A 25254-nucleotide genomic window follows, 5' to 3' on the forward strand; every position below is an offset into this window, starting at 1 on the left:
ACAACGACCCTTCCCGATGAAATCACCGCTGCTTTGTTCGGATCCGACAGCAAGAGGGGTTGGTCGCCCTAACCCTTTCGTCGATTACTCCCTTCCAGTGACGGTGATACCAAGCGTGGTGGCGGCTGAGGAGATCGAAGGCGGCATAGGGAGAGAAAGAAGTGGCTGCCGGTGAAATAGATGGCAACCCCGGTGGCGAGGTCGTACTGGTAAGGAATCGGCACCGGCTTCACGGTGTCCCTAGGCGTCGCGTCACCGAATGCTCGCCGGAGTCCCTGCCAAGGCCTCTGCTTGTGTAGCCGCTCCCGCACGCTCCTCCTCTGGCCGGATCGAAATGGTGACCGAGCATCAGTCGTCTGCGACTTTGCCGAGAGAAAGGGAAGAGGTGAAGGGCTCGGGTGGAAGCTAGGGTTTCAGGGCTTTCCTTTGGCCGGTAGTTATAAACGCGAGGGAGAGAAGAGGAAGAGGCGTCGGGTTGAGGAAGGGGAGCAGGTGCCGTCGATGGAGAAGAGGAAGGGGTGAAGAGGAAAGGGCGTCGCAAGGCTAGGGCACGGGCACGGGGGAGAAAGAAATAAAGAAAAGGAAAGAAATGGAAAAGAAAAAATAAAAATAAATCTTTTCCTCATTTAAATGGAGTAGCCTAAACATGCTTTCCCGGGGCTCAATATTTGATCCCCTTAAATTCATCATACGAGCTCCGAAAAATTCCCAGAAAATTTCTAAAAATTGTGAAAAAATCACTTATGAGTATTCGCCTATTTTTAATATTTTACAATATCATATAGTGATTAGGCATTGTGTAGATATAATATTAGGTGTATAAACTTAAATGAGATGGTTTTCATGATCCACAATATGTTGATAACTGTAAGATGGATGGAAGGTATTTAGCCAAATTTTGTTATTTGCTTACCACACATAAAAAATTGAAAGGAAATAAAAATATGTCAATTAGTGAACTTATAATATCTCTCTTCACATTATTACACATAATGTAAAGAATAAGTTGCTAGAATGCCAAACAGCTAGATCCGACGAGATGATTAATAGACAATTTCATTTAGTTTTGAACTTTGTTCTAAGTGTACACAACATTTTGCTAAGGAAGCTAAAACCAATCCTAGAAAATTACGCGGATGAGAGACGAAAAAAGTTTAAGGTACAAGTAGATAATTCCCATAAATTTATTTTTTTTGAACATTTTAATGTACATAATAAATTAATTTAATTTTATGATACTTCTTTGAGTTTTGGGTTGTTAGAGAATATTAGATGAGACTTAATATTAAGGTCAATGTCTCAACAATCGGTAGACTTAGATATCAAACTAGAAAAGGTGAAATTGCAATAAATGTTTGGGGTGTATGCACACCGAAGATGCAATTAGCTTTGTTTTACTAGGTTGGGAAGGATGGGTAGCAAATGATAGAGTTTTAAGGGATGTTATTAGCCCCCAGGATGTAGCGCAGACAGTGGGTGCATGACATCTCTGCATAATGACCAAAGGTCGATACTCAAGAACTGATGACATGAAATTTATCCCATCATGCGTCTAACGTCTACCTACATTTACTTCCTTCTATATCCATGGGATTAACACTATGGGGTCATTAAGGTAGCGGACCTACCTTATATATATATATATATATATATATATATATATATATATATATATATATATATATATATATATATATATATATTCACTTGTAAGATATATACAGGTTGTAATTATTTGTGTGATGTTGAATATACAAATTGGTATGGGATTTTGGCATCATATAGAGGTCAAAGGTATCAACCAATGACAACCAAATAGTATTTTAATATGAAGTACTTGTTGGAGCAATCTAGTGACCCTAGGTTTTGATGTTTGGGCAAAGGTTTAAGTTAGGTTTATTGTTGTATTTGATATGCATTGTGAGTGTGCAGGATACAGGTACAACAAGGAAAGTCCAAGGGTGAGTCTTGGCGGTGTAAGTCCAAACATGTAGTCTTGGCAACGTAAGTCCAAGTGTGATCTTGGCAAAGGAGGAAAGTCCAAGGATGAGTCTTGGCGGTGTAAGTCCAAGCATGTAGTCTTGGCAACGTAAGTCCATGTGTGACTTGGCAATGGATGAAGTCCCGGAGGCGCGACCTCTTGGCAAAGGAAGACCTAACAACAATGACAAGGCCGATAGAAGCTCCAGAAGGCAAGACGTGAAGGATGGGGAGGCATCCGAGGGGCGCAAGGCTGATGGAGGAGGCTAGAAGACTAGGTCTAGGTTGGTCGGGCTAGAACGAGTACTGAGTGAATGTACTCGGGGTAAAATCCCAAAATTTGGGTTTACTGTAGCAGTACTGTAGCGCTACTGTAGCAGTACTGTATCAGTCGACTGCATGTTTTAGCAGTCGACTGGTGCAGTCGACTGGGGCAGTCGAACAGAATGTGTGAAATCGAGCCGTTGGGGTGTAACGGTCGAATTTCCACGGAGGGCAGTCGACTGCATGTTTTAGCAGTCGACTGGTAGGCGGGGTTTTCAACCCGCGGGCTATAAAACCAAAGCTTGGGAGCTTGGTTTGAGCTGACGAAATTAGACTTGGTTAAGGTCTAATTAGTAGTCTACAAGTGCTCAAGAGTTTTACTTGTGTCCAAGAGGTCTTGGTGAGTTTGTGGTGAGGTTTCTCCACCCACAAGGAGTTTGAGCTAGCCGGAGGTCTTCCGGGGAGTAATCCACCGACGGATAGGGATCGTCCACCTTACGGACACGCCGTGGAGTAGGAGCTTTATCTCCGAACCACGTAAATGATCGTGTAGCTTGGTTTGCATTCTTTCTTGTCTTGTATTTTGTTTAGCTTATTTATTTTTGTATTATTCCGCTGCGCAAGCTAACAACGTAGGAAGCGAACGATTTGGGTGAGCCGCTATTCACCCCCCCTCTAGCGGGCACATCAGTCCCAACAATACTCTCAAGCGAGAAATTGCATTGAGAGGCGTTTTGACATTTTAAAAAGCTAGATGAGCTATATTGAGAGATAAGTCTTTTTATTCTATTAAGATTCAATGTAAAATTATTTCTGCTAGTTGTATTCCCCATAATTTCATAAGGTTTGGAATGACAATTGATCCGATAGAGACTGAGGTTGGTGTTCTTGAGTCAAATGAAAGTCATAATAATGATGATTTGAACATGCATTATGAGACCAGTCCTGCTTAGATTGAATGAAGAGAAAAACTTGCAGATGATATATTCATGAGCTGACAGTCATCAATTAATTAAATATAATGTTATTTCTTGAAATTTAGGTTTCATTTTCATGCATTTGAACTATTTGATTTTGTTGTATTTGGGTTTGCTATCCATTTGAATAATTGGAACAATTTGATTGTGTTTAAATAATTTGATCGTATTTGGGTTTTATCTAACATCCATTTGGACAATTTGATTATGTTTTAAGCATGCACACTATTGTATTCAAATGATTTTATTTCAATTTTCAATAGAGGGAAAGAGTCAAAGAGGCTAAAAGTGATAACAACGACCAAGGATGCACAACTTCACAGCCAATTCTATCAACCCCAACTGAACAAGTAGAAAGTTCAATGCCAACGAAGGTTAAAAGAAAAACTCAGCACTAAACACTTATGGACAAACAAGAGGATGTTGAATTAGTTGACTGTCTTATTGAGTTGAGTAAAGATTCATATTGGAAGAGTGTGAATGATTTTAGAACTAGATACTTGCTGCATTTGGGGAAACTAATGACTGCTAAAGTGCCATCAAGCAATCTGAAGGCTACCCTTCATATCGAGTCAAGGTACAAGCTACTAAAGAAGCAATTTCATGCTATCAACGAGATGTTGAATCATAACAGTGGATTTGGGTAGAACGATGTTGAGAAGAGTATCACTGCAACAAAGGATGTCTTTGATGATTGAGTTAAGGTAACTATTTCTATTTTTATGGGTTTTCATTTATTTGATGATTGTGTGGTCTTTATCGGACCGCTATTGATTTAAGGAAAAAAAAGGCCCCCCCCCCCCCCCCTCCCTAATTTTTATGTGGAGGAAAGATCGTACCATAGGAGCTAGTGCAGAAAGCTCAAGTGATACAATATAAGAGATAAATTTATGCGATGAAGAGGTTGGCATATTTGAGGGTGAAATAGGCGAACAAGCTGAAGGTCATGAAGATGAAGAATCTGTCAAAGATGAAGAAAATCCATCTCATCATTTGTCCATTAAGCATGAAGCCAACCATTAGAAAGAAAAACAAGTTTGATGATGTTCTAGGTGACTTGATAGAAAAGATTCACAAGTATATTACTTTGTTACGAAGGCTAATGAGGAGATAAAGAGAATTTTCACCTTTTTCAAGAAATAAACCTAGAGCCGTGATAAAAAAATGAAGATATATGATGAGTTAATGAAGCTTTCTGACTTCTCTCAATAAGAAATTATGGATGTTAAGGAGTACATTCTCAAGAATGAATACAAGGTTGGCAACTTCACATTACCAAAGACATTTAGGAGAGATTATGTGGTAAAATAACTCTATGAGATCAATCCATATAAACCAAGCTTTTATTTCTAAAATGAATTAGATATTTAAATTAGGTTGATAATACTTATATTTTAATATAATTTTGGACCGCCATGATATTATTTTAGAAAAAACTCCATAGATGAATCTCATTTTGGATTGAACTTTTGGATGATTTTCATTTTGAACCGAACTAGTGGGATGGATGCCTCTGTAATCTTTTTGTTCTTTTATTTGTTGCAATGTTATAGAGATTTGGTTAACAGGCATCAAGGAAATCATACTGTTAATAAGTTTTTAATATATCTAGACTCAATCGTGATTGAAGTTCTTAACATACCTACAAAGTTATAGTAAAATATTAAATTAGATTATACACTAAAACCTTCGAATAAATAATTTTTTATTACATTACCTAAAGTTGAATCAAATAATATTATATTATACTTTATTCAACATAACCTGATTATATGAGTACCTAGTAATCACATAATTATAATTATACATGATAACTTCAATCAAACGCACACACTACGTTTGGTGAGGAATAATCAATCTTATAATATAATCTTAATTACATTAAGATATTAATTATTTTACTTAGTATAATTTTAAAACTGTAATATAATATAATCTGAATTACAAAAGATAATAAAATTTTACACTTTAACATATAATCCAATTACATTCCAAACTCAATGTTTAACTAAAATTTAAATATCAAATATGTCTTAGTTTATTTCCTGCACCAACCGATTATCATCGTCGTTGCCACTATTCACCGCCGACCCACCCTTGACAGATATCACAAAATATTTTTATCATTTTATAATAATATACATTACATTTCTAATAAAAAAATAATAGACACAAAAAAAAATATATAATCACACATAATTAAAGATTCCATGCATAATATAAAACTCTTTTACCACACATAGTAATATAATATTAATTTCATTACATTATAAATTTTATTGCATTACAACTTTAATTATATTATCGCAGCCTTAATGTAAAATGAAATGGAATGGAATGAAATGCATGGTTTCCCAAGACACTGAAGTGTGGGAAAAGCCAACACATTCAGTTGGTCGGCATTTAGAGGAAGGAGACATCTCCCAAAATTTCACACGAACAAATTATTTTGACATTAGGAAGAAACAAAACTCGAATGAAATGAAACATCTCCCAAACAAGAATGTGAAAGAAGAAGAAAAAACAGTGGCACAACAAGATTATACTGTGAGATAGGATAGTAGTTCTTCAAAGTCGAAGACGAGCCAGTTAGATTTTGCTGCAACTATTTCTCGCAACTGAACACCGGCATAGCATATGAATAAGTCGGCGCCACCAGGCCCCCGTGCCTTGAGAATAACACAAAAAAAAGAGAAGCTGAAACAAAAGCATATCATTTTGCAGAGCGATGAATAGAAAGAATGAACTACTTGGTTCATGAAATGGACAAAGAATAAACTACTAATATCTGTTCCTGAATTCATTAACAGAATAAATGTTTTATTTGGATTCGATTGTTGACCCGATTGGCCTGTCCTGCTCAACCAGCCACCACTCTACTATCGTGTTCGCTCAGCCCCTAGCTTACTGAACTTTGTTCATTTGTAGTATGTGTTATTTCCATAGTTGAATAAATATATGTTCCTGGCATGTGGAATGGAATAAGGAGCATGTATTCCTTCTAGATTTAAAGATAGAATTTGATGTTTTCAATTCATTTATTAGTCACACATAGGAATGCTTCATTCATGAGAATTCAGTCTATTTCTCTTTCTTGCATGATGTTTTAGAACATTTCAAAATGGTGAGCTTATGGATCATCCATTTTGTATTTCCCTACTGAAATGCTAATATATGAGAAACCAGAGGTACTAAGTGAAATTATTTGTAAGAAATTGTGTGCCAGATAAGTAGATACATATGGCAACCCAACCCGAACTCACAGGAGATTTATATGTCTATTATACTCTCAAGGCTAGGCAATGGTTCCAGCCATTTGAACTCCAACCCCATTGGATAAATGCCTATTCGTTTAACTTCAATTTCTCTCAGATTCTTTTTATTCATTGACTAAACATAAATATTAAATACTGATATAATAAGACAGAGCCTTTACACAAATCAAATACTTTGTCATATATTCAAGAAGTATTATTGCTAAAATCAAAATCCTAAATACACTCTAAGTTATATTTTTCTGTCATGAGAGATTAGTCTTGCCAAATGGCATCTCAACATAAGGTGGAACAATAATTCTCGTTTAAAATTCTTCACTAAGCTACCAAACAAAAAGAACTCTATTCACTACTCAGCATGGGAATTTCAAGGATAATCAGAAAACTTAGTCAAAACTATTAAATGTTAAACTGCAAAAGATAATGTGATTGACTGAGATACCTCAAGATCAGTGGCACCATCTCCAATCATAACCAATGATCTGTAATCATGCACCTGCATATACAAAACAAGGATTCAGACATACCAGGTGTAATTATGTTTGATGAAATGAAGAAACTACTTTGACCTTTCGTATCTGTTGTACAGCTGTTGCTTTTCCGCCACTTCTCGAAGTAGGCTCTCCAACATCAAATCCAACAAACTCACCAGAATTTCCAAAGAGTAACTGATTTGCAAAGACGTTCTCAAGAGGTATTCCAAGCTGCAATGCTACAGGCTACAAAAGACATTGTTTTGTAGTTTTCAGAAAGATGTTTAGGCAAATGAGAAACTATTAACTTTACATCTGTAATGCACATATTGTAGCATTGAAACAATCACATACACATCTTTTCCTTCTTGACTGAAAATATAAATAATTGCTAAAAAGTGAAAATCCATATAGTATGACATGCCAAAATAATTAATATTATGTGTGGAAAAAGGATGGATAGAATGAGTGATGGCTCACCCTTGAACGAGTGGCATTGAGTATTCATTATGAGTGGCATTGAGTATTCATTATGGTCTGATCTCATAGTTTTAACCTATGATGTGACTCTATTATGGTGCAAAGTCAACACTATAAGAAACTCAAGGAACAAATACACAATAGCCACATCATGTGCAGGTGTAAACAACCTTCCATATAGAAAAGAAATGAAATAACAGCCACATTGGAGCAATTCTCTATCACTACCTAAAAGTCTATAGCTGGAGTAATTTTCTATCATCAATTACAAGCACATAACTGGAGCAATCCTCAAACACCAGTTTAAAGCAGATAGCAATTATAGATGCCTACTTTATAGAGGACATTAAAAGGCATACTTTGGCCAATAAGTTTTACACAAGGAGAGAAGAAAATGGAGAATTAGAGACACAATTGAAGAACGAGGAAAATAATATGAAAAGTTTTTGTGTTGAATCAGATAAAAATAAGTTTACCCTTTAAACTGAAAATATATTTAATTGGTTAGATGTGGCTCCCAGGACTAAAATCAATAGGAAAAATGGTTAGTATCATGTCAAGCATAATGACATGATTCTAGTTTTTATACAAAAAAAATGTTGCCAAGTATGACTGACCATACCAACTCCCAGAAGCAGGTTATACTACTAGTCTGTTACAATGTTCTTGAACAGTACAAGTCAAGCAGCGTACATTGATCATTTGACGGAATCCTCCTGATATAAGATACACATCAATGCCTTTGTCCATCAGCTTCTTGATCAATTCAGCAATGCCAGGTGAAATTCTGCACATCAAATGAAATGACTGAAACACGGCTAAGAGATTGTTCCCATTAGCACAAAAATTAGTAGATGATTCATAGATGATTGCAAATGTATATACATGCATCAATAAAGCTATGCAGTCATTTTCCCTAAGTGTCTAACCAAACAATTAATCAACAAAAAAAAAATCCAAGTCAAATCAATCATAATTAACAAGTTGCCTTCTGAAATAAGGCATCTTGGGCAAGATCAACAACTCAATTTATAAACCTTGACTAGGAACAGCTGCATTGATAATCAAGTAAAGCATATGCATGCAGAAGTGCTAACTGAACTAGGAGACATTGTTGGAGCCAACAAAATAGAGGTAACATGATATTCTCATCCTGTCACTTTAAACCTATATAATTTCTTCAAACAGTTCACCATCTGTTTCCTTGTCAAAGTTTGTCTTCGCAATCTCACAAGTACTCTTTTAGTGAAATAAAACATTTGCAGAAAATACTCAAAACAAGAGTTTTGGGAATATGGAAAGATAATCTACCAATTTCATTTTTAATGAAGTCAAATTGAAAACGGGGGCTTGAATTGATTTTTAACATAGACTGTTTTCGATCAAACTTGTTGAATTATCATTGCCCAGTTTTAACAATATCAGAGTTACCTTGGAGGTCTCTTCTCCAGGAAATCTTGGACTTGCTTCAATGAAGGGTTGAATAAAGAAAGTCTAGCAGCAAGAGCTTCCTCAAATGGTACTGAGCCACTCATAGCCCTGAATCATCACAAATAAGAAGCGAAGAAAATAACTTTATTTATTGGTGAATTTGAACCTACTTAATGACAAAAGGGGGAAAAAAAGAAACGACCTTGTAGTCCACTCTGCAACAGCTTTGCCAGCACCACAGAAGTCAGCAAGTTCATCAATACCCTCATCCAAGCAAACGGTGCTGTCCACATCAAAGCATACAGCACCAGCGCTACGCCAGATTTTGAGCACCTCTGCATTGTGTCAAGACAATTTTATACATATTAAAAAAGCATATTAAAATTGTCCATTCCTGAACGTCAAAGAGGTTCTGAGGAACAACCTTCAGAAGGTATAGCATTGGCAAACTGTGTAGTAGAGATGGTCTTTTCCGATTGCAGAGATGCAGCCATAATGAAGGAAGACTTTAAGCCTCTCCTAGAAGTTAAAGGATGCTTAGGTGATAATTTTGGTATCCTCAAAGAGTTGACTTGACGAAGAGGAGACGAACGGTAGTTGTAGCTCAAACAAATTGAGTGGACGCGAGCATTAAGCAATGCAGCCATCGAGCCAGCTGAGGCTAAAGATAAATAGCATATGTAAGGGGAAAAAAAAGAAAAAAAGTGAACGCAGAGAAATAAGTAGCAGTATTAAACATCCTAACTTTACCAGATCTAATGATTGCCTCAAGATGGATCAGTAATCATTGTTAACCGAAAGGAAGTAATCCAAAACCTCTGGAAATTGTGATCTTTTAACTCTCAAAGTGCATGAAAATGCCGAAAAGGACAAAACCAAGCGAATCGACTAGAAGAACAAGATAAGACAGACTGAGATATAACAAAAATGACAGAAGCAGTAAAGAAATGGCAAACAAATAGAGTGAAACAACCCTATATCCTACACTTGACAAAATATTCAATACGTGTTGAACCCATGTGGAAGAGTTATCAAGTAGCAAACCCAAAGAATTTTTTTATTTTATTCCTTTTTTTTTAAAGTAACTACAGCGAAATTTCATGACATATGAACCTCACATTCAGCAAAAATACAGAAAGTTGAAGTTGATGAACTTCTACCAAAAGGAAAAGAACCCAACAAATAGACTCCACCCTTAACTGCATAACAAATATGGAGACAGTTTCACAACATGCTCTCAGGTCCCTGGACAGTGTGCTATGTCTCCATCTCGTCTCCTAGGCTATTCCACCCCCACGTCCCCTAGCATATCGTTGGTGACATCACCCTCACCCGCACCATTTGCATCGTGAGTCTACAGACTCAGCAAGTATAATCCACTAGTAGGTACAAGAAATAAGAGGTAAGGCAAGGACAGGAATTAAGAATAAACATATTATGGAGCATGAAAATTTCTTACACATACAAGAAATCTAGTGCATATCCTACCAGGGAATGAACCTAAAGCACATGTGGTAACTATCATGAGAGCACTTTCATTTGGTCCATAATCATAAACTTTAGCTAACATACTTTGCAACATTATTCATATTTGGAAGAGCCCTCCCCGGAACTCATCCCGAGGCACCCATTTCGTACTATCACCACACATGCACATAATCATCCAGAAATTTATAAATGATGAACATAATCTATTCTTACTACACTTTTGCATGCATTCATGCATATACTTGTCAGACCTTATGGAGAAAAGGAAACATAATATTTTCACATGAGAAACACTTACTCTATTCATATCATACTTCACAAAATAAACATGCATAATGCTTAAGCTAACTTTCACAAGAGGAACTACTTAAACTTGAAACAGTGCATAAATAATCTAAGCATCTTGAGGTAGTAATGGAAGAAACTGTTCTGTCCATATCTTTCAGCCAACAGTGGAGAAACGAGCACACATCGAAATCGAATCGGAAACACACAAATCCGTCCATAACGTTCAGTCAACAGCGGAGAAACAAGCACATAAATCCTATCTCGGTCAACACGTCCGGAACAATAGCAATATATATTAAGCAAGCACCCACGCAGTTTAAAAGTAAAACCAAACATAAGCAACGATAAGGAAAACATCTCAAATAATAAGTGGCTGAGGAGATCGAAGGCGGCATAGTAAGGAATCGGCTGAGGAGATCGAAGGCGGCATAGGGAGAGAAAGAAGTGGCTGCCGGTGAAATAGATGGCAACCCCGGTGGCGAGGTCGTACTGGTAAGGAATCGGCACCGGCTTCACGGTGTCCCTAGGCGTCGCGTCACCGAATGCTCGCCGGAGTCCCTGCCAAGGCCTCTGCTTGTGTAGCCGCTCCCGCACGCTCCTCCTCTGGCCGGATCGAAATGGTGACCGAGCATCAGTCGTCTGCGACTTTGCCGAGAGAAAGGGAAGAGGTGAAGGGCTCGGGTGGAAGCTAGGGTTTCAGGGCTTTCCTTTGGCCGGTAGTTATAAACGCGAGGGAGAGAAGAGGAAGAGGCGTCGGGTTGAGGAAGGGGAGCAGGTGCCGTCGATGGAGAAGAGGAAAGGGCGTCGCAAGGCTAGGGCACGGGCACGGGCACGGGGGGAGAAAGAAATAAAGAAAAGGAAAGAAATGGAAAAGAAAAAATAAAAATAAATCTTTTCCTCATTTAAATGGAGTAGCCTAAACATGCTTTCCCGGGGCTCAATATTTGATCCCCTTAAATTCATCATATGAGCTCCGAAAAATTCCCAGAAAATTTCTAAAAATTTCGAAAAAATCACTTATGAGTATTCGCCCATTTTTAGTATTTTACAATATCATATAGTGATTAGGCATTGTGTAGATATAATATTAGGTGTATAAACTTAAATGAGATGGTTTTCATGATCCACAATATATTGATAACTGTAAGATGGATGGAAGGTATTTAGTTAAATTTTGTTATTTGCTAACCACTCATATAAAATTGAAAGGAAATAAAAATATGTCAATTAGTGAACTTATAATATCTCTTCTTCACATTATTGCACATAATGTAAAGAATAAGTTGCTAGAATGCCAAACAGCTAGATCCGACGAGATGATTAATAGACAATTTCATTTAATTTTGAACTTTGTTCTAAGTGTACACAACATTTTGCTAAGGAAGCTAAAACCAATCCTAGAAAATTACGCGGATGAGAGACGAAAAAAGTTTAAGGTACAAGTAGATAATTCCCATAAATTTATTTTTTTGAACATTTTAATGTACTTCTTTGAGTTTTGGGTTGTTAGAGAATATTAGATGAGACTTAATATAATGGAAGGGAAAAGTTTGAATTGCCGATAATTGGCGGTCGCAGTGAGCAGTCGCAGCGGGAATCGGAAGACGGGCTGTAGCTTGCTGCTGGCTCCGGGCTGCTCCGTCAGAGGAGCGGCGTCGATTCAATCGCGGCGGAGCGGCGCGACGTCAAGAGAAGAGAAGAGCAGGGTTTAAATACAGCGATTATTTTATTTTATTTTATTTATTTATTTTTATTTTTTTAAATCTTGCTCATGTTACAGAGAGACTCCTCCTAAAAACCAAATTAAATTCTCTGTCCCTAGCATCACATGTCCCTATGTTCCACTCATCGCCCCAGTCCATCGTCGACGGCTTTCAGCCGCCGCCCTGATCAACACTATAACTTTTAGGGAAGATGAACCCAAGGGGGTCGCCATCGGTATGATCGGCGCAGGAATCCAACCAGATCTGATTTGCTCAGATCTGGCCGGATTCCGGCGGCAATCGCCGACGGTGGGCTGGAACGATGTGTAGAACACGGGGACAGAGAAATTTGGGGACAGAGAATTTGAACTCCCTAGACAATGCATGATATCTGAAAAGAAAATTCTTTTTATTCGAGGGTTAGCCGACCAACTTCACAAGATAGCCAAGCTTTACCTACTTATTTGTCAATCCTACAGCTGGATTCACAGGAAACCTAGACCGAACATGTATCAAATATCTTCTCTACAAGGAGAAGTTAAGGACGAAAGCAACCTGGTTCAAAATCTAACCTTCTATCTTACGAAAAGCAAAATCAGAAACTGAATGCTTTAGACCGGATGATCTCGTCGTTCATTCAAGCAGCAGCAGCGACAGCAACAACATCGCCGATGGCAAAAAGACACTCAGAACCAGTCGGATCGAATGGATCTTTACCCGAGGGAGGGAGCGAGTGATAGAGCAATACCAGAAGAGGAATCACCGAGGGAGGACCGGTGGATCGCCGTTGAGGATCAATGGACCCGGGTAAGAGAAGCGGAGGAAACGCGACGAAATAATTTCAATTTTCCTTCTCTTTTAATCTTGGTCTCACCTTCCACTCCCAAAGGGGTCCAGCAAAGTCAGAGAAATATGACAGGCATTAAAAATAAAATAACGGGTCAACAATCGAACCAAACAAAATCCGCGCCCAACCCGGGGAGCCAACCAGCAATACCATCAATTCTATGGATTAATTGGTTAAAGTATATAATAAAAACTTTTTTAAAAAAAAACTTTCATATTTAAAATTAGCAATTTAATATCTTATTATAATATGAAAATAAATTGAACAAAGAGAACAAAAAATTATAAAGAAAAGAATATTATTTATTTGTCAAATCTAATGGTCTCTCCTTGAATTTTCCTTCCAATAAAAAATAAAAAATAAAAAATAAAAAATATAGATAAATGGAAAGAAGATCTACCTTTTGTCCATTTTTCCTTCCACCTACCTCATCAAGTCCAACTTTGGCATGGGCAATTTAAGCATAATTCTAAACATAAATTAGAGGAACATCGACCATCCAACGACATCAACCAAGGAGAGTAACAACAATAAAGTTGAATGGTAATGGTATCATCCAGCAAATCAAAATTTTATTAGAAAATTTAATATGCTTGAAAAAGGAAGACCCAGGAAATGGCTAACAGACTAAAGTTGCAACAGATCGAATCAACGGAAACAAGGGACCTGGCGATCACTTATCCTAGAGTTTCATCTGCAGGTGAAAATAGATTATAACTAAGAAATTTACAAGCTCGAACCCGGTGAATCCAACCGAAGTGCAGGCTGCATATTCGGCAATTCAGGTATGAAGGCTGCAGATGCAAATCATCTACCTGAAATAAAGATAGAAAAAAGTTTAAACAAGTTGCTTCCATTAACAGCTTGAGTAACAAAAATATGTCTCGAGATTACAAAGAGCGAAGATACCTCCTACAAATAGTTAGTGCTGTATTCCAGATTATAGAGAATCTCTCTGCGTGTCTCTGCCCCCAGTCTGTACTTAAATGTTTGGGCCAGAGATTGTACCTTTTCATCACTTTCAAAATCTAATTCCCGAGAGCAGCGTCTTCGTAGCTTCATTAGCGATTCCTTTGAAGGAGTAAAACCTGCCTCGATCTGGAAGTACAGAATTCCAAATCTTTAACAGGTTGAAATGGGAATGAACATGGATCAGTAGGGTTCACTATGGGACTATACCATCTCGTCGATGACTGTGAGAGCAGCTTTTGGATCCCGATTGACTAGGTGAGCATCGACAAGCAATGAGTACGTCATTGCATTTGGTTTCACGCCCAAGCTCACCAAATGCTTAAAGACTTCGCTAGCTTCATCAGTCTGCCATCAATTATGGTTGAATTTATCACAAAGTGAAGTGTAACATGATAATCAGTGTTATGAAAGTAGATACTGATAAATGGGCCCCAGGCTATGCCAGTGAAACCTTTTTGAGCTTTCCAAAAGCAGACAGTAAAGCATTATAAGAATGTATGTTGGGTGTCAATCCAATCTTGTCACTGATGGCTCCAAAAGTCTCGTATGCTCGATCAAGATCCCATATGTTTGCACAACCCAATATCACACAGTTCAGAGCGGCAACAGATTTGAAAGGGGGATCTGCTTGACTCAAATTCTCCAGCTGAACATACACCTGTAAAAAATAATTCACACGAGTAAGAATATTGGAAATTCACAATAGCCATTTACACCCACAGATGATACAGAGACAAGTTTGGGAGAGGTTAAAATATCCAAAATGATCCAACATTAATAGCCTGCCAATACCCCTTGACAGATTAGTAAAGAAAAGTATCCAGAGAATAGAAAGAATATGTTATTGCATTATTGGTTGTGCTATTGCTCCCTAAAAAATTGAATATTCTACTGATTTATAACTTGCCTCCAATTAGGGCTACCATAAAACTTGAGATAATTGGCCACAGGATACAACTTACTAAAAATATTTATGTCAAGATTCAGTTTCCTAAATTCCTAAATGTACACTTGACACAAAAAGAAAAGCACCAGAGCCACCACTGAATGATATACATATATATAATTAAGAAGAAAATGTCACTAATAAACACTTCTGCTTCCATACCGAATCCAATGTAGAGAAACCATTCTTGCAGCAAGCAACCACAACAGGGTATAGAGATGAAAAAGGAGAAAATAGTTGCTGATCAGTGTCTTCAGAATTCCCATACACAGTTTCAAATTCTTTGAGAGTAGAAAACACACGTTGCAGCTGTCCCAATGATGCATGTGCATATATCTTTGCAATGTATGCTTTAGGACTCGGGGCCCTCTTTCGACGCAATGAGCGTCGCAGAATTGACCAAGCAGCTTCTAAAAGTGTAGAGTCCAATTTTCTTCCCGCGGTGGTGAGTGCTGAGATGGCTAAACCTTCCTCTGCAGAAAGAAGAACTGGTGGTCTAGCATTCTCACCATGAGCAATCCATCGGGCCAGAAACTCGAAGGCGAAATATGCCAATTTACTATGATCTGCTTGCAAAGCTGCATCTGCAATATGGTTACACAAATTCCAGCTTGGGCATAAGGCTTTGTTTTGGTCTGTTGTCTGAAAGAACACCAATCAGAAAAATCAAATCAAAACAAACCACAGAAAGCTAAAATTAAAAGAGACCAAAATTAATATAACAACGGTAGCAATAAACAGAAATCCATTGCAGGTAATGGAGACATGCCACAGTGTATTATACATTAGAAATAGCTTTTACTGCACAAAGATTGACTGAGTACCTTGCATCTCTCAATAATGGATGCTAGGGTGTCCAGCTTCCCAGCTTTAACACAACTCCGTACACAATCCATAAAGACACTTAATGATATCATATAACCAGATTTTATAGTTAAATCCATATACTTCAATGCAGAATCTATCTGATTTGTTAGAATCAAAAGGCCAATTACCAAATTGTACGATTCATCATCTGGCATAATGCCTGTCTGTATCATCCTGAAGCCATTCAATTAACAATCATATCAAAAGGTAAAATCAAGCGAACAAATGGCAAAACTGCATTAAACTACTAGTAATAATACAAGGAAAGCTTTATAAACAAGCTCAGAGAGGCATTAATTACTTTCCATTCTAAGAAGAAAAAAAAGGAATTTTGTACAATCTTATAAGCCATATTATTACTAATTTTAACTATCCAGCTCGGAACTCATGCTATGCATGGCAGTTTGTCAATATTATCTTCAGTCATAACATCAATCCTCATCTACGGATACACATCAGTTTTCATGTGAGCCAAGATATGATGTCATACAATTCAGAAGTATGTATATAAGAAGTCAAATGATATAGATATAGGAAATTAAACTAATAGAAGAGAAGAGTAGTATTTCAGAAACAAGGCCAAAAGCATAGTCTGACACTTCAAAGTTCAAAATGCACAATCAATCAGGACATGACAAGAAAGATCACTATGCTTATAGTTAAACAAAGTACTTTTTAATATATTTTTCTGTTATCCAATTGACTGGTGTATAAAAGAAAATGGTTCAAGTTTCTCCTAAAATTCCACAGTTAATATCAGTACACATGATATATGCATGTAGCATTTTCATTGAGGGAATCAACTCAGAAACTAGTTATTTTTAGTGTGTAGACAATTCTTTCCATCTTGGTCATGTAATTATTCACATTAAAGAAATAGTAACTCATCATGTAATTTCATCTCATCAAACACTAGTTGGTTCATCAAAAGCAACATTGTAGCTCAGGTTCCACAACACCTAGGCTAGAAAATGTGAATAACGCTTATAATATTCCAAGCATAATCCCCACATGCCAAGGTGTGCAATAAATCAGGAACACAACAATAAATATCATTGTAATAGAAGTAAAACAAAGTTAGTGAGCCTAAAAGTAAACCTAACAACATCAAATTCTGAAACTTATCTTACGAAGAAATGGTGTAAAGATATAATTGTTTGCCTTAGATCATGAATGATCTGCTCAATCCATTGTGGCATTGAGAATCCAAATGTTTAATATGGCCTTCAGGAAGGAAGGTTAGAAAGGAGACTGTGGCAGATTTCTTTAGAACTCTGAATTCCACAACTAATATGCAGTATATTCCAGATTCACAGCAAACAATTTGTAACTTATGGCTATTTGATGCAGAAATGCAAGAACAGTGGGGAAGAGGGAAAAGGAAAGAAAAGAGGAGTTTGAGTCATACCTACATTCTGATATAGAAGAGCTCTAGGAGTGTGTCTGATTGTGCAAGGATCCAAGACAGATACCTATTTCATATAGGTATGCTTCAACCGTGATATGCATTCACATTTATGTACATGATATCTTGATAACATCCAAAGACACACAAAGGAGTCAAGAATATAATTCACTCATTACAACAAGAATGCATTTGTTTGGGATCTTGGTCATGCATACTACTTCCTTGGCATCAAACTACTTCCACATTCTGTTGAGTGTCTTTGACTCTCGTACTCAAACAAAATATATCGTTGGGCTACTTCAATTCACAAAAATGAATAAAACGTGAAATATGTAGTCTTTGACTCTCCTCCATTTCAAAGTGTGCTAGATCATGGTGTTCATAAAATGGCATCAAAACCACCCATGGGCTAATCCTTGCTCAGAGACTTTCCATTTATCAGGAGAAAATATGAGAAACGTGGAAAGATAAAGAACACATGCTTAACTCATCTACAACTAGAGATGGTGACTTGATGATTGGAGATGTCTCAATTCTCTTTCAAGTGATCGGTGGCATCGGACTAAGGCAAACACACCCATTGAGTTCCCCCTCCTTCCTTGTTATAGGTGTCCTCTCTCCATCTTCTAAGAAGACATTGTTTCTCTTCTCTAACAAATCAAGGAGATTTAGCATTTTACTCCTCCATTCCAATGAGGCTAGTTAGCATCGCCTGTGGTGTTCAGTCCTTGATGTTCATAAAAATTAGTATTGAAAGAGTTAAAAGCTTCCTTGGAAACCTACTAACATTAATTGCCACAGTTCACAAAGCATCATGAACTGCCTATAAAATGGTTGGTAATGCAACGAAGCTCAATGCAAATTGTTTCAAAGAGACAAAAAGAATGCCATCTCCTTACCGGTCCGCCAACTTCTGTGCAGCCTCATCCTCCCGCGCTTGAAACATAGCCTTGAGGACCAAATTATACGACGCAGTGTTTGGTGCAATTTGGTAATCCTGCATTTGAGCAACCAAATCCAAGAGCTCACCTGCTGACGCCCCCATCATCAGATTAGCCCTGATATAGTGATTGAAGAGATGGACGTCGGGCTTATTGGGCTTCCCACTAGCATCCAGCGAGCGGATCCATAACTCAAACATTTGCTTGAGCTCGGACCAGCGCTGCGATGTCATGTAGTCAGCGAACACATCCATCAGGCTGGAGAGGTCGACAATCTGGGAGTAAGCCATCACCCGGGCGGAGGCGACGGATCCCACTGGGACGAGTGCCTGACCTCCGAGGAGGGGTCCGATTCCGACGCTGGTATTTGGGCCGCGCCAATTCTCATGGTAGAAGGGGCTCCCGGTGGAGGGATTGGGGGGCAGGGGGGCGACGGCGTCGGAAGTCGGTGCCTCCTGCGGCTGGGGCACCTGGAAGAGGGAGGGGAAGGTAGAGATGACGCGGACGACGGGGGCGGTGGCCTGGGGCAGGGACTTGGGGAGGAGCCCGCGGGAGCGGTGGAGGATCATGGCCGCCATTGTCTTGCGGGCAGAGGGCTCGGCGAGGGTTAGGGTTTTTTAACGGCTTGGTTCTCGGAAATGAGAACGTTCCGCGTCGCCCGATGACGGGAGCAACCAAGTAACTTTACGGAGATCAAGAAGTTTAGTTAAGAAATTAAGACGGCGTTAACTTGGACCAGACCATGACTCTGAGTCCTGACGTTATAAAACTTAATTTTTTTAATCCATTAACTCTTTTCTCTCCTCTGCATTCTCTTCTCTTTCTCTTTTCTCCCTGAGCCTTTCACCTAAGTATAAAGTAGAGTTAATTTTTAAAAATGAGCACATTAATACCATATTAGTACTAATTTATACCAATATGATATTAATTTATACAAACCAATACTAATTATTCATGTTAATCTTCCGTTGATGTTAATTTTTAAAGATCAATATTAATAGTACTAATCTTCTGTTAGTACCAACAAAAGATTAGCACCAACCCTTAGTGCCAATCTTTAAAAATAAGTTCCATCTTGATGTTGATTTATAAAAATCAACACGATCGTATATGCAACATATCAATGAGGGATTAAAAAATTTAATTTTAATCATATCAGATCGACCAGATTGGATGAGATCTATTTTTTAAAAGTATTTATATATAAGAAAAATATTCTTAAAAGGTATTTTTAATTATATTTTATCCCCCAAAAAGTTCCAACTATTATACAAAATTAAATTCAAATTAAATTTAATGTGAAAAAATAATTCATAAAAATAGTTCAAAAATAAAATTTAATTATGACTATGATTCATGAAGTACAGCAGCATTATATTCCACGCTCTCTTTTCATGCTTCCGCTATGAAACTGTTGTTAATATCTCAACGTTAATATCTACATGGATGTACTATAGATGCACTGTAACATTTAACACGTTAAAGAAATTGAACGCTGTTAAAGACGTACAGATTGAAAAAATTATACATATATGATATTATATTGCTATTAACGCATCACGCGTTAATAACGTTGTAGATGCTCTGAGGGAGGGACACAATAATGGGGGCCCACACCTACTGCCACATCGGCCCTCTCAATCGTACAGCAGAGGCACGGAAGGGGGCCATGCAGCATAATGAAGTATCTATTGTACTTATACATAATCTTATACTGAAAGATGGTTTCTCTAATTAGCCAAAGAAAGACAAAAGTAATAACAAACAGAGTCATAGTGAGCATCCAGCTGCACCAAAAGAGTGGAGGCTTCATCCATTAGGCCACTGATATACATGCTCGAAAGGAATTTCAATCTAATTCACTAATTTTCATATGCTCACGCAAAAGAACATGCAGGAAATTTGACACACTTGATCGAGATTAGTAAACTGCCCGTGGTATGGAGCATGTCTAGTGTAGTTCTCACTTTGTTTTTGCTCCTTCCTGTCGTTTTTGTGAATACCCCTTTTGATTCTTTGGAGAACTAGTGGTTCTGCTCCTTTAGAGGTGATCGTTTGCCTGGCTCTCGCGACTCATTTTTCTTTACAAGAGCAATATGAATATTGTCTTCCATTAAGCCGGAGTTGAGCAGATGCTTCCTATCAGATTCTTTGACAGTATTATCGTATGTAGCTTTCAGCATGATGCTCTCCCAGTTCCTCGTCAATCTTTCATCAGCATGAGAGATCATGACTAACATGTCACTGACCTCTGACATTTCTTGGACCAACTCATTCTTTTCTAAGGAGAGCTTTCCATTTGCATCATGAAGGATCTCTATATTGTTCTTGAGTTTTCCTAATTGATCCTCTAAGTTTCCTTTCTCAATCTCTGACTGCTGCAGGTCGCTCTGTAATTTCGCACACTGCTTCTCATATTCCACACCTTGCATTGATAGATTATCTCTAAGTTGTTTTATGTAATTTCTTAATTCCAAGGACACTAGTTCTTCAGCATTCAAGTTCGACTGCAGAGTAGTGATTTCCTCTTCCTGTTCAGCGAACAATAGGGTTTTCAAGTGACACTCTTGCTCTTTCAGAACAAAAGATCTGATGATTAACTCCAGATCATCTGAAAGCTTTTGGATCTGAACTTGCTTCTCATCAAGTTGGAAACTGGTAGCGTCAAGAAAACAGCAGAAATCTTCCTCAAGTAAAAGAAAATGGTGCTGAAGACTATCAATAAACTTCTCACAATCTTTCACAATACAGAGAAACTTGGCTCTTTCTTGCTCAAGATTTATCAAATCTGTCATCTTTTTCAATATGAACTTCTCTTCTATCATACTGAGTGCCTTTTGAGTTTCTCCGAGTCTCATGTTCATGCCCTTTGCAAGTTCAAAAAGATTCTCTTTTTCAGATAATTTCTCAACTTGTTGTGTCAACAGAATCAACATTTCAAACTTTTTTCTCAGATTATCTTCTTTGAATGAACATACATTTTGCTGAAGCTCTTCTATCATCTGGTCTTTCTCTATTTTCAATACGAGAATATCTTCCCTCACTTGCTTGAGTTCCTTTTCTGCTATCACCTTGTCAGCAACTGCAACATCCAATCTGTTTCTAATCACCATGATGTCACCTCTATAAGTATTCAGTGCAGCTTCATGATCAAACTTGTCTTCCTCCATCCTATTGATAACCAGATTTTTTTGCTGCAGTTCAAACTTCATCTTACTCAGCTCAGTTGTTTTTTCATTAACAGCATAATTTGCTCTGCCCAAGTCATCTAAGACTCTTTTTAGGTCATCTCGGATGGAAGATTCTGTCTTAGAAGCCTCTTCTTTTATGCTATCAATATTATTATATGACTCTTCAAGCATCTCTTTGCATGTAGCAAGCTCTTTCTCCAGGATACTATATTTTTTCACGACATTCTCTAGGTGATCGTCCCTTATAAGAAATGATTCGATTCTATCATGTTCTGCCAGAGTTGCAACCTGCACTGCAGCCTGGGCCTGGATAAGATCAACATTCTTTCTCTCTAATTGGTAGGTCAGGCCCTCAATTGTTTCTCTAGCATTTACACTATGCTGTGCCATCTCAAGTTTCAGGTGTTCAATAGCTGAGCAAGACTCAAAAAATTTTGATTCAACTATCATAAGCACTGTCGACATCTCTTCGTTATCTAATTTCTGTAGCATTAAGGAAGTCTGACATGCTTCTAGCTCAGAAACCAGGTTCAACAGCTCCTTATCTTTGGAAATTAACTGATTAAAACAATCATCCAAATCTTTTTCTAGCTTCACCATCTGGGCTCTCCATTCGGTTTCCCTGTCTTTCAGCTTCTCAGAGCAACCCTTGTGGGCATGCTCCAAAGCTTTAAATTTTTTCTTGAGAACCTTCAGTGCAGTAGTATCAATTTCATTTATTTGAGAATCTTGGTATTCTCTCAAAGATGCCTGCAGCTCCTGATTTTCATGTTCTAGTTGAGTTCTCCTGAATTCCATCTCCCTAATGACCGCAGTCTTACTTGTCAAAGATATCCTTAAGGAAGCAATCCCCTCGTCTTGTTTTGCTGTCAAAGACTCTATTGTAGATCTAGCTTCTTCATAGTCAGACAACACATTGTCATATCGTGATTTTGATTCAGAAATGAGAACTTCAAGATACTTCCTTCTGCTCTCCTCATGGGCCAATGCTTGGTTGCACATCTTCAATTTCGAATGCAATTCATCAATAACTACTGCTTGAGAATCCAGGTTTGTTTGCAAAATTTGGATACCATTTACTAAAGTTGATCTCTCTGACTCCCACCCTTTCTTTGAAACCCTAAACTCTGTTTGAAGCTTCTCATGTGCTTCTTCAAGATGGCTAAATTGTTCAGACTTCCACTTAAACTTGTTTTCAACATCAAATTTCTCCGCCTCTAATTTAGCCAGCATTTCTTCTACTCTCCTTACTTCTTTAGGAGCTTGAGTCCTGAGCTTTGCATCATCACACTTCTTTTGGGATGACATTGCAAGACCCTTGAGCCCATCAATCTCTGTTTTATAGGAGCATATCGTCCTATCTTGTTCTTCCATTTTTGTGTTTGCTTCATCCAAAGCCAGAGCAAGCTCACTATTCCTTGCTTCCAAATCCATCAACTTCATCTTAATACTGGTCTTCAGATTCTCATTTACAAGATTTGAATGCTTAAATGCAGCCTCTTTCTCCATGAATCTAGATTGAAGATCTTTGTACAATTCTTTTGACAAGGATAGTTCCTCAATCTTTTCATCGATCTCCTTAAATTGCTTCTCAATCCGCAGCGTTGCTTCTTGAAGTTGAGCAGATTGCACTTCATGAGCTTGCCTCAAACTCCCATACAGTTCAAGCTTTTCCTGGTAATCTTCTTTAAGAGTCTTCATTTCAGACCTCAAATCATTCATCTCTCTACACACTTCTTCCATTTCTAGGACAACTATGCTGCTAACTCACTGAAACATCACAAAGATATTTAAAGAAACATTTTCTTATCACAACAAGAATCCAATAGAGAGAACAAAAACATCACAAAGATATTTAAAGAAACCTTTTCTGGAATTTATCAATCAGATCAAGAGTAAAACAACTCACAATCCTGAGACTAATAAATCAGAATATAGAATGGTTGCTAATCAGCTTAGCACCCATAAAAAGGTTGTAGACCAATTGAAATGCGCATTTAAAAAATGAGAAAAGAGTAGTTAAACAAACTGCCAGAAAAAACTCAGTAGAAGACCGAAGAAATTAACCAGATAATAAACAAAGCACAAGAATCAGAGTAGATGCCCTCCAAAATGACACAATCAAATTCTCTCAGTTGCTTACACAGATTGAAAATAATTAGAATAGATTTTTTTCACACCCCACAAAAAAAAAAAAAAAAAAATCCATTCCACTGTTTACCTGAAGGTTAACGTAGAAGGATGAAATTAGCTTAACCATGATAAAAAATATCTGGTTGCAATTCCTTTACTTCCATTCCCATTCGAACTGGGAGAAAATCCTAATCTTTGAATTTTGAGGAAATTAATTCTTTTACTACTTTCTTATCAAAATGATAAAACTTTTCTCAACCTTGACGTGAGAACATGACAAAGAGTTCAAAAGTCTAGTACAGTTGCGAAATATTTGATCATTAATTTATACCTGAAAGAAATAACCAGTTGCCTGAGTTGCCATAAGCATCAACGAAAGGAAGGAGTGGAGCTAGGGAGGAACTCTAATGCGCTAGTGTTGGCTACTTAGCTGATAAATACTAATTACAGGTGCTTCAACGCATGTAGGTGTTAGGGTTAGCTAAAATGCCACCTTTTCTCATTTCACCAAAACAGATCAGGAAAAATGCTCAGCGGAAGGAACTCAAAAAATTATATCAAAAGAACTATAAAGGAAAGACAAAGCAGAAATAGGAAGATCTAGAGAACAGCAAGATAAGTAGCTTCAGAATTCCACTGTTGACGCAGACCTTGAAAAGATCCGGCTTTTAGAACCAAACAAACTTACCCGCGCTTAAATTAACAGCAGAAGATAAGAAAATAATAAACTGGGTTCGCAACATCAAGAGATGCGAGTGCGAGATGGAGAGTGTCTAAGCTTCCATACCGGCCGTCGCCGCGTCGTCTAAGAGCTGTCGGACTTGATGGAAGCTGGAGCGGCGGGCGCTACACTTTGATCCCCGATCGATCGCTCGATGTATCTTGCTCTGGGTGAAGCGTGCTGAGATTTGGGCGGGCGATCCGGAATTTGACCGGTTCAAATTAGGGCATCCTATTTGGGAATCGGAAGGTATGACTCGTTAACGTGCTATAAGATTCGTGAAGACGGGAGAGAGACGGATCGTTCGGTAGTTGGAGATCTGTCTCAAATTATATCATATCAATTTTACATTTACGAATGACGGGGGTAAATGGGAAGTACGCGTGGCCACAACGAGGTCCTTAGGGTTTTCACCATTTTTCCCTTCTACGATGGTAAAAACCGAATATGTTCGCCCCCAGCATCCTCATCAGCCCGTCCCAAAGTTAATACGGAGAAAGTAAATCATGTTCGCCCCCAGCATCCCCATCAGCCCGTCCCAAAGCTAATACGGAGAAAGTAAATCACGGGCGACTACTAATCTTTAGAATAGTGACTAGCACATAAGGGAGGTATTTACCTCGGCTTTGCCGAGATTCGAACCCCAGATCTCATTGTGGCAACATCTCATGCGCTAGCCACTAGATTCATCCGAGAGGACCAAAAAACTGTATGGGTAAACTTTTTATAGTGACCGACACCACCGCCGAAACGACCCCTTATCAGAAACCCCCGAAGGGATTTTTGGATGAACGGTACCACTTAATTGATAAGAGCATGCGCAGGGGGTGCTCGAATCTAACACCTCAGTCAAAGGGTACAATGTCATA

At 38.1% G+C, this 25254-nt stretch overlaps 3 protein-coding genes across 7 annotated transcripts; all 3 read right to left on the reverse strand.

The window, feature by feature from the left end:
• Nucleotides 1–5539: 5539 nt before the first annotated feature.
• LOC121979366 (phosphoserine phosphatase, chloroplastic-like) lies at nucleotides 5540–11505 on the reverse strand. 5 transcript variants are annotated; one of them, XM_042531357.1, is made up of 8 exons: nucleotides 11147–11505; nucleotides 9305–9535; nucleotides 9083–9215; nucleotides 8881–8988; nucleotides 8143–8236; nucleotides 7066–7215; nucleotides 6939–6992; nucleotides 5540–5890 (listed from the first exon to the last, which is right to left on the reverse strand). In XM_042531357.1, exons 2-8 carry the CDS (start codon nucleotides 9525–9527, stop codon nucleotides 5762–5764), a joined length of 891 nt encoding a protein of 296 aa, XP_042387291.1. In that variant the 5' UTR covers nucleotides 9528–9535; nucleotides 11147–11505; the 3' UTR covers nucleotides 5540–5761. The 5 variants fall into 5 exon arrangements, with proteins under 5 accessions (XP_042387291.1, XP_042387288.1, XP_042387290.1 ...); XM_042531354.1 differs by having other exon boundaries at nucleotides 9305–9541; XM_042531356.1 differs by having other exon boundaries at nucleotides 9305–9768.
• Nucleotides 11506–13737: 2232 nt separating this feature from the next.
• Nucleotides 13738–19018, reverse strand: LOC121979367 (pentatricopeptide repeat-containing protein At1g26460, mitochondrial-like). The gene is made up of 7 exons (XM_042531359.1): nucleotides 18299–19018; nucleotides 15949–16165; nucleotides 15287–15766; nucleotides 14630–14836; nucleotides 14386–14523; nucleotides 14116–14304; nucleotides 13738–14021 (listed from the first exon to the last, which is right to left on the reverse strand). The coding sequence occupies exons 1-6, from the start codon at nucleotides 18916–18918 to the stop codon at nucleotides 14119–14121; spliced, it is 1848 nt and encodes a 615-aa protein (XP_042387293.1). The 5' UTR covers nucleotides 18919–19018; the 3' UTR covers nucleotides 13738–14021; nucleotides 14116–14118.
• An 835-nt stretch (nucleotides 19019–19853) lies between these two features.
• Nucleotides 19854–24602, reverse strand: LOC121979368 (uncharacterized protein At4g38062-like). Its single transcript, XM_042531360.1, has 2 exons — nucleotides 24452–24602; nucleotides 19854–23301 (listed from the first exon to the last, which is right to left on the reverse strand). Exon 2 carries the CDS (start codon nucleotides 23272–23274, stop codon nucleotides 20365–20367), a length of 2910 nt encoding a protein of 969 aa, XP_042387294.1. The 5' UTR covers nucleotides 23275–23301; nucleotides 24452–24602; the 3' UTR covers nucleotides 19854–20364.
• Between the last annotated feature and the right edge of the window lie 652 nt (nucleotides 24603–25254).

This window comes from Zingiber officinale, chromosome 5A (genome assembly GCF_018446385.1).
Source record: "Zingiber officinale cultivar Zhangliang chromosome 5A, Zo_v1.1, whole genome shotgun sequence".
Taxonomy (NCBI): Eukaryota; Viridiplantae; Streptophyta; class Magnoliopsida; order Zingiberales; family Zingiberaceae; genus Zingiber; species Zingiber officinale.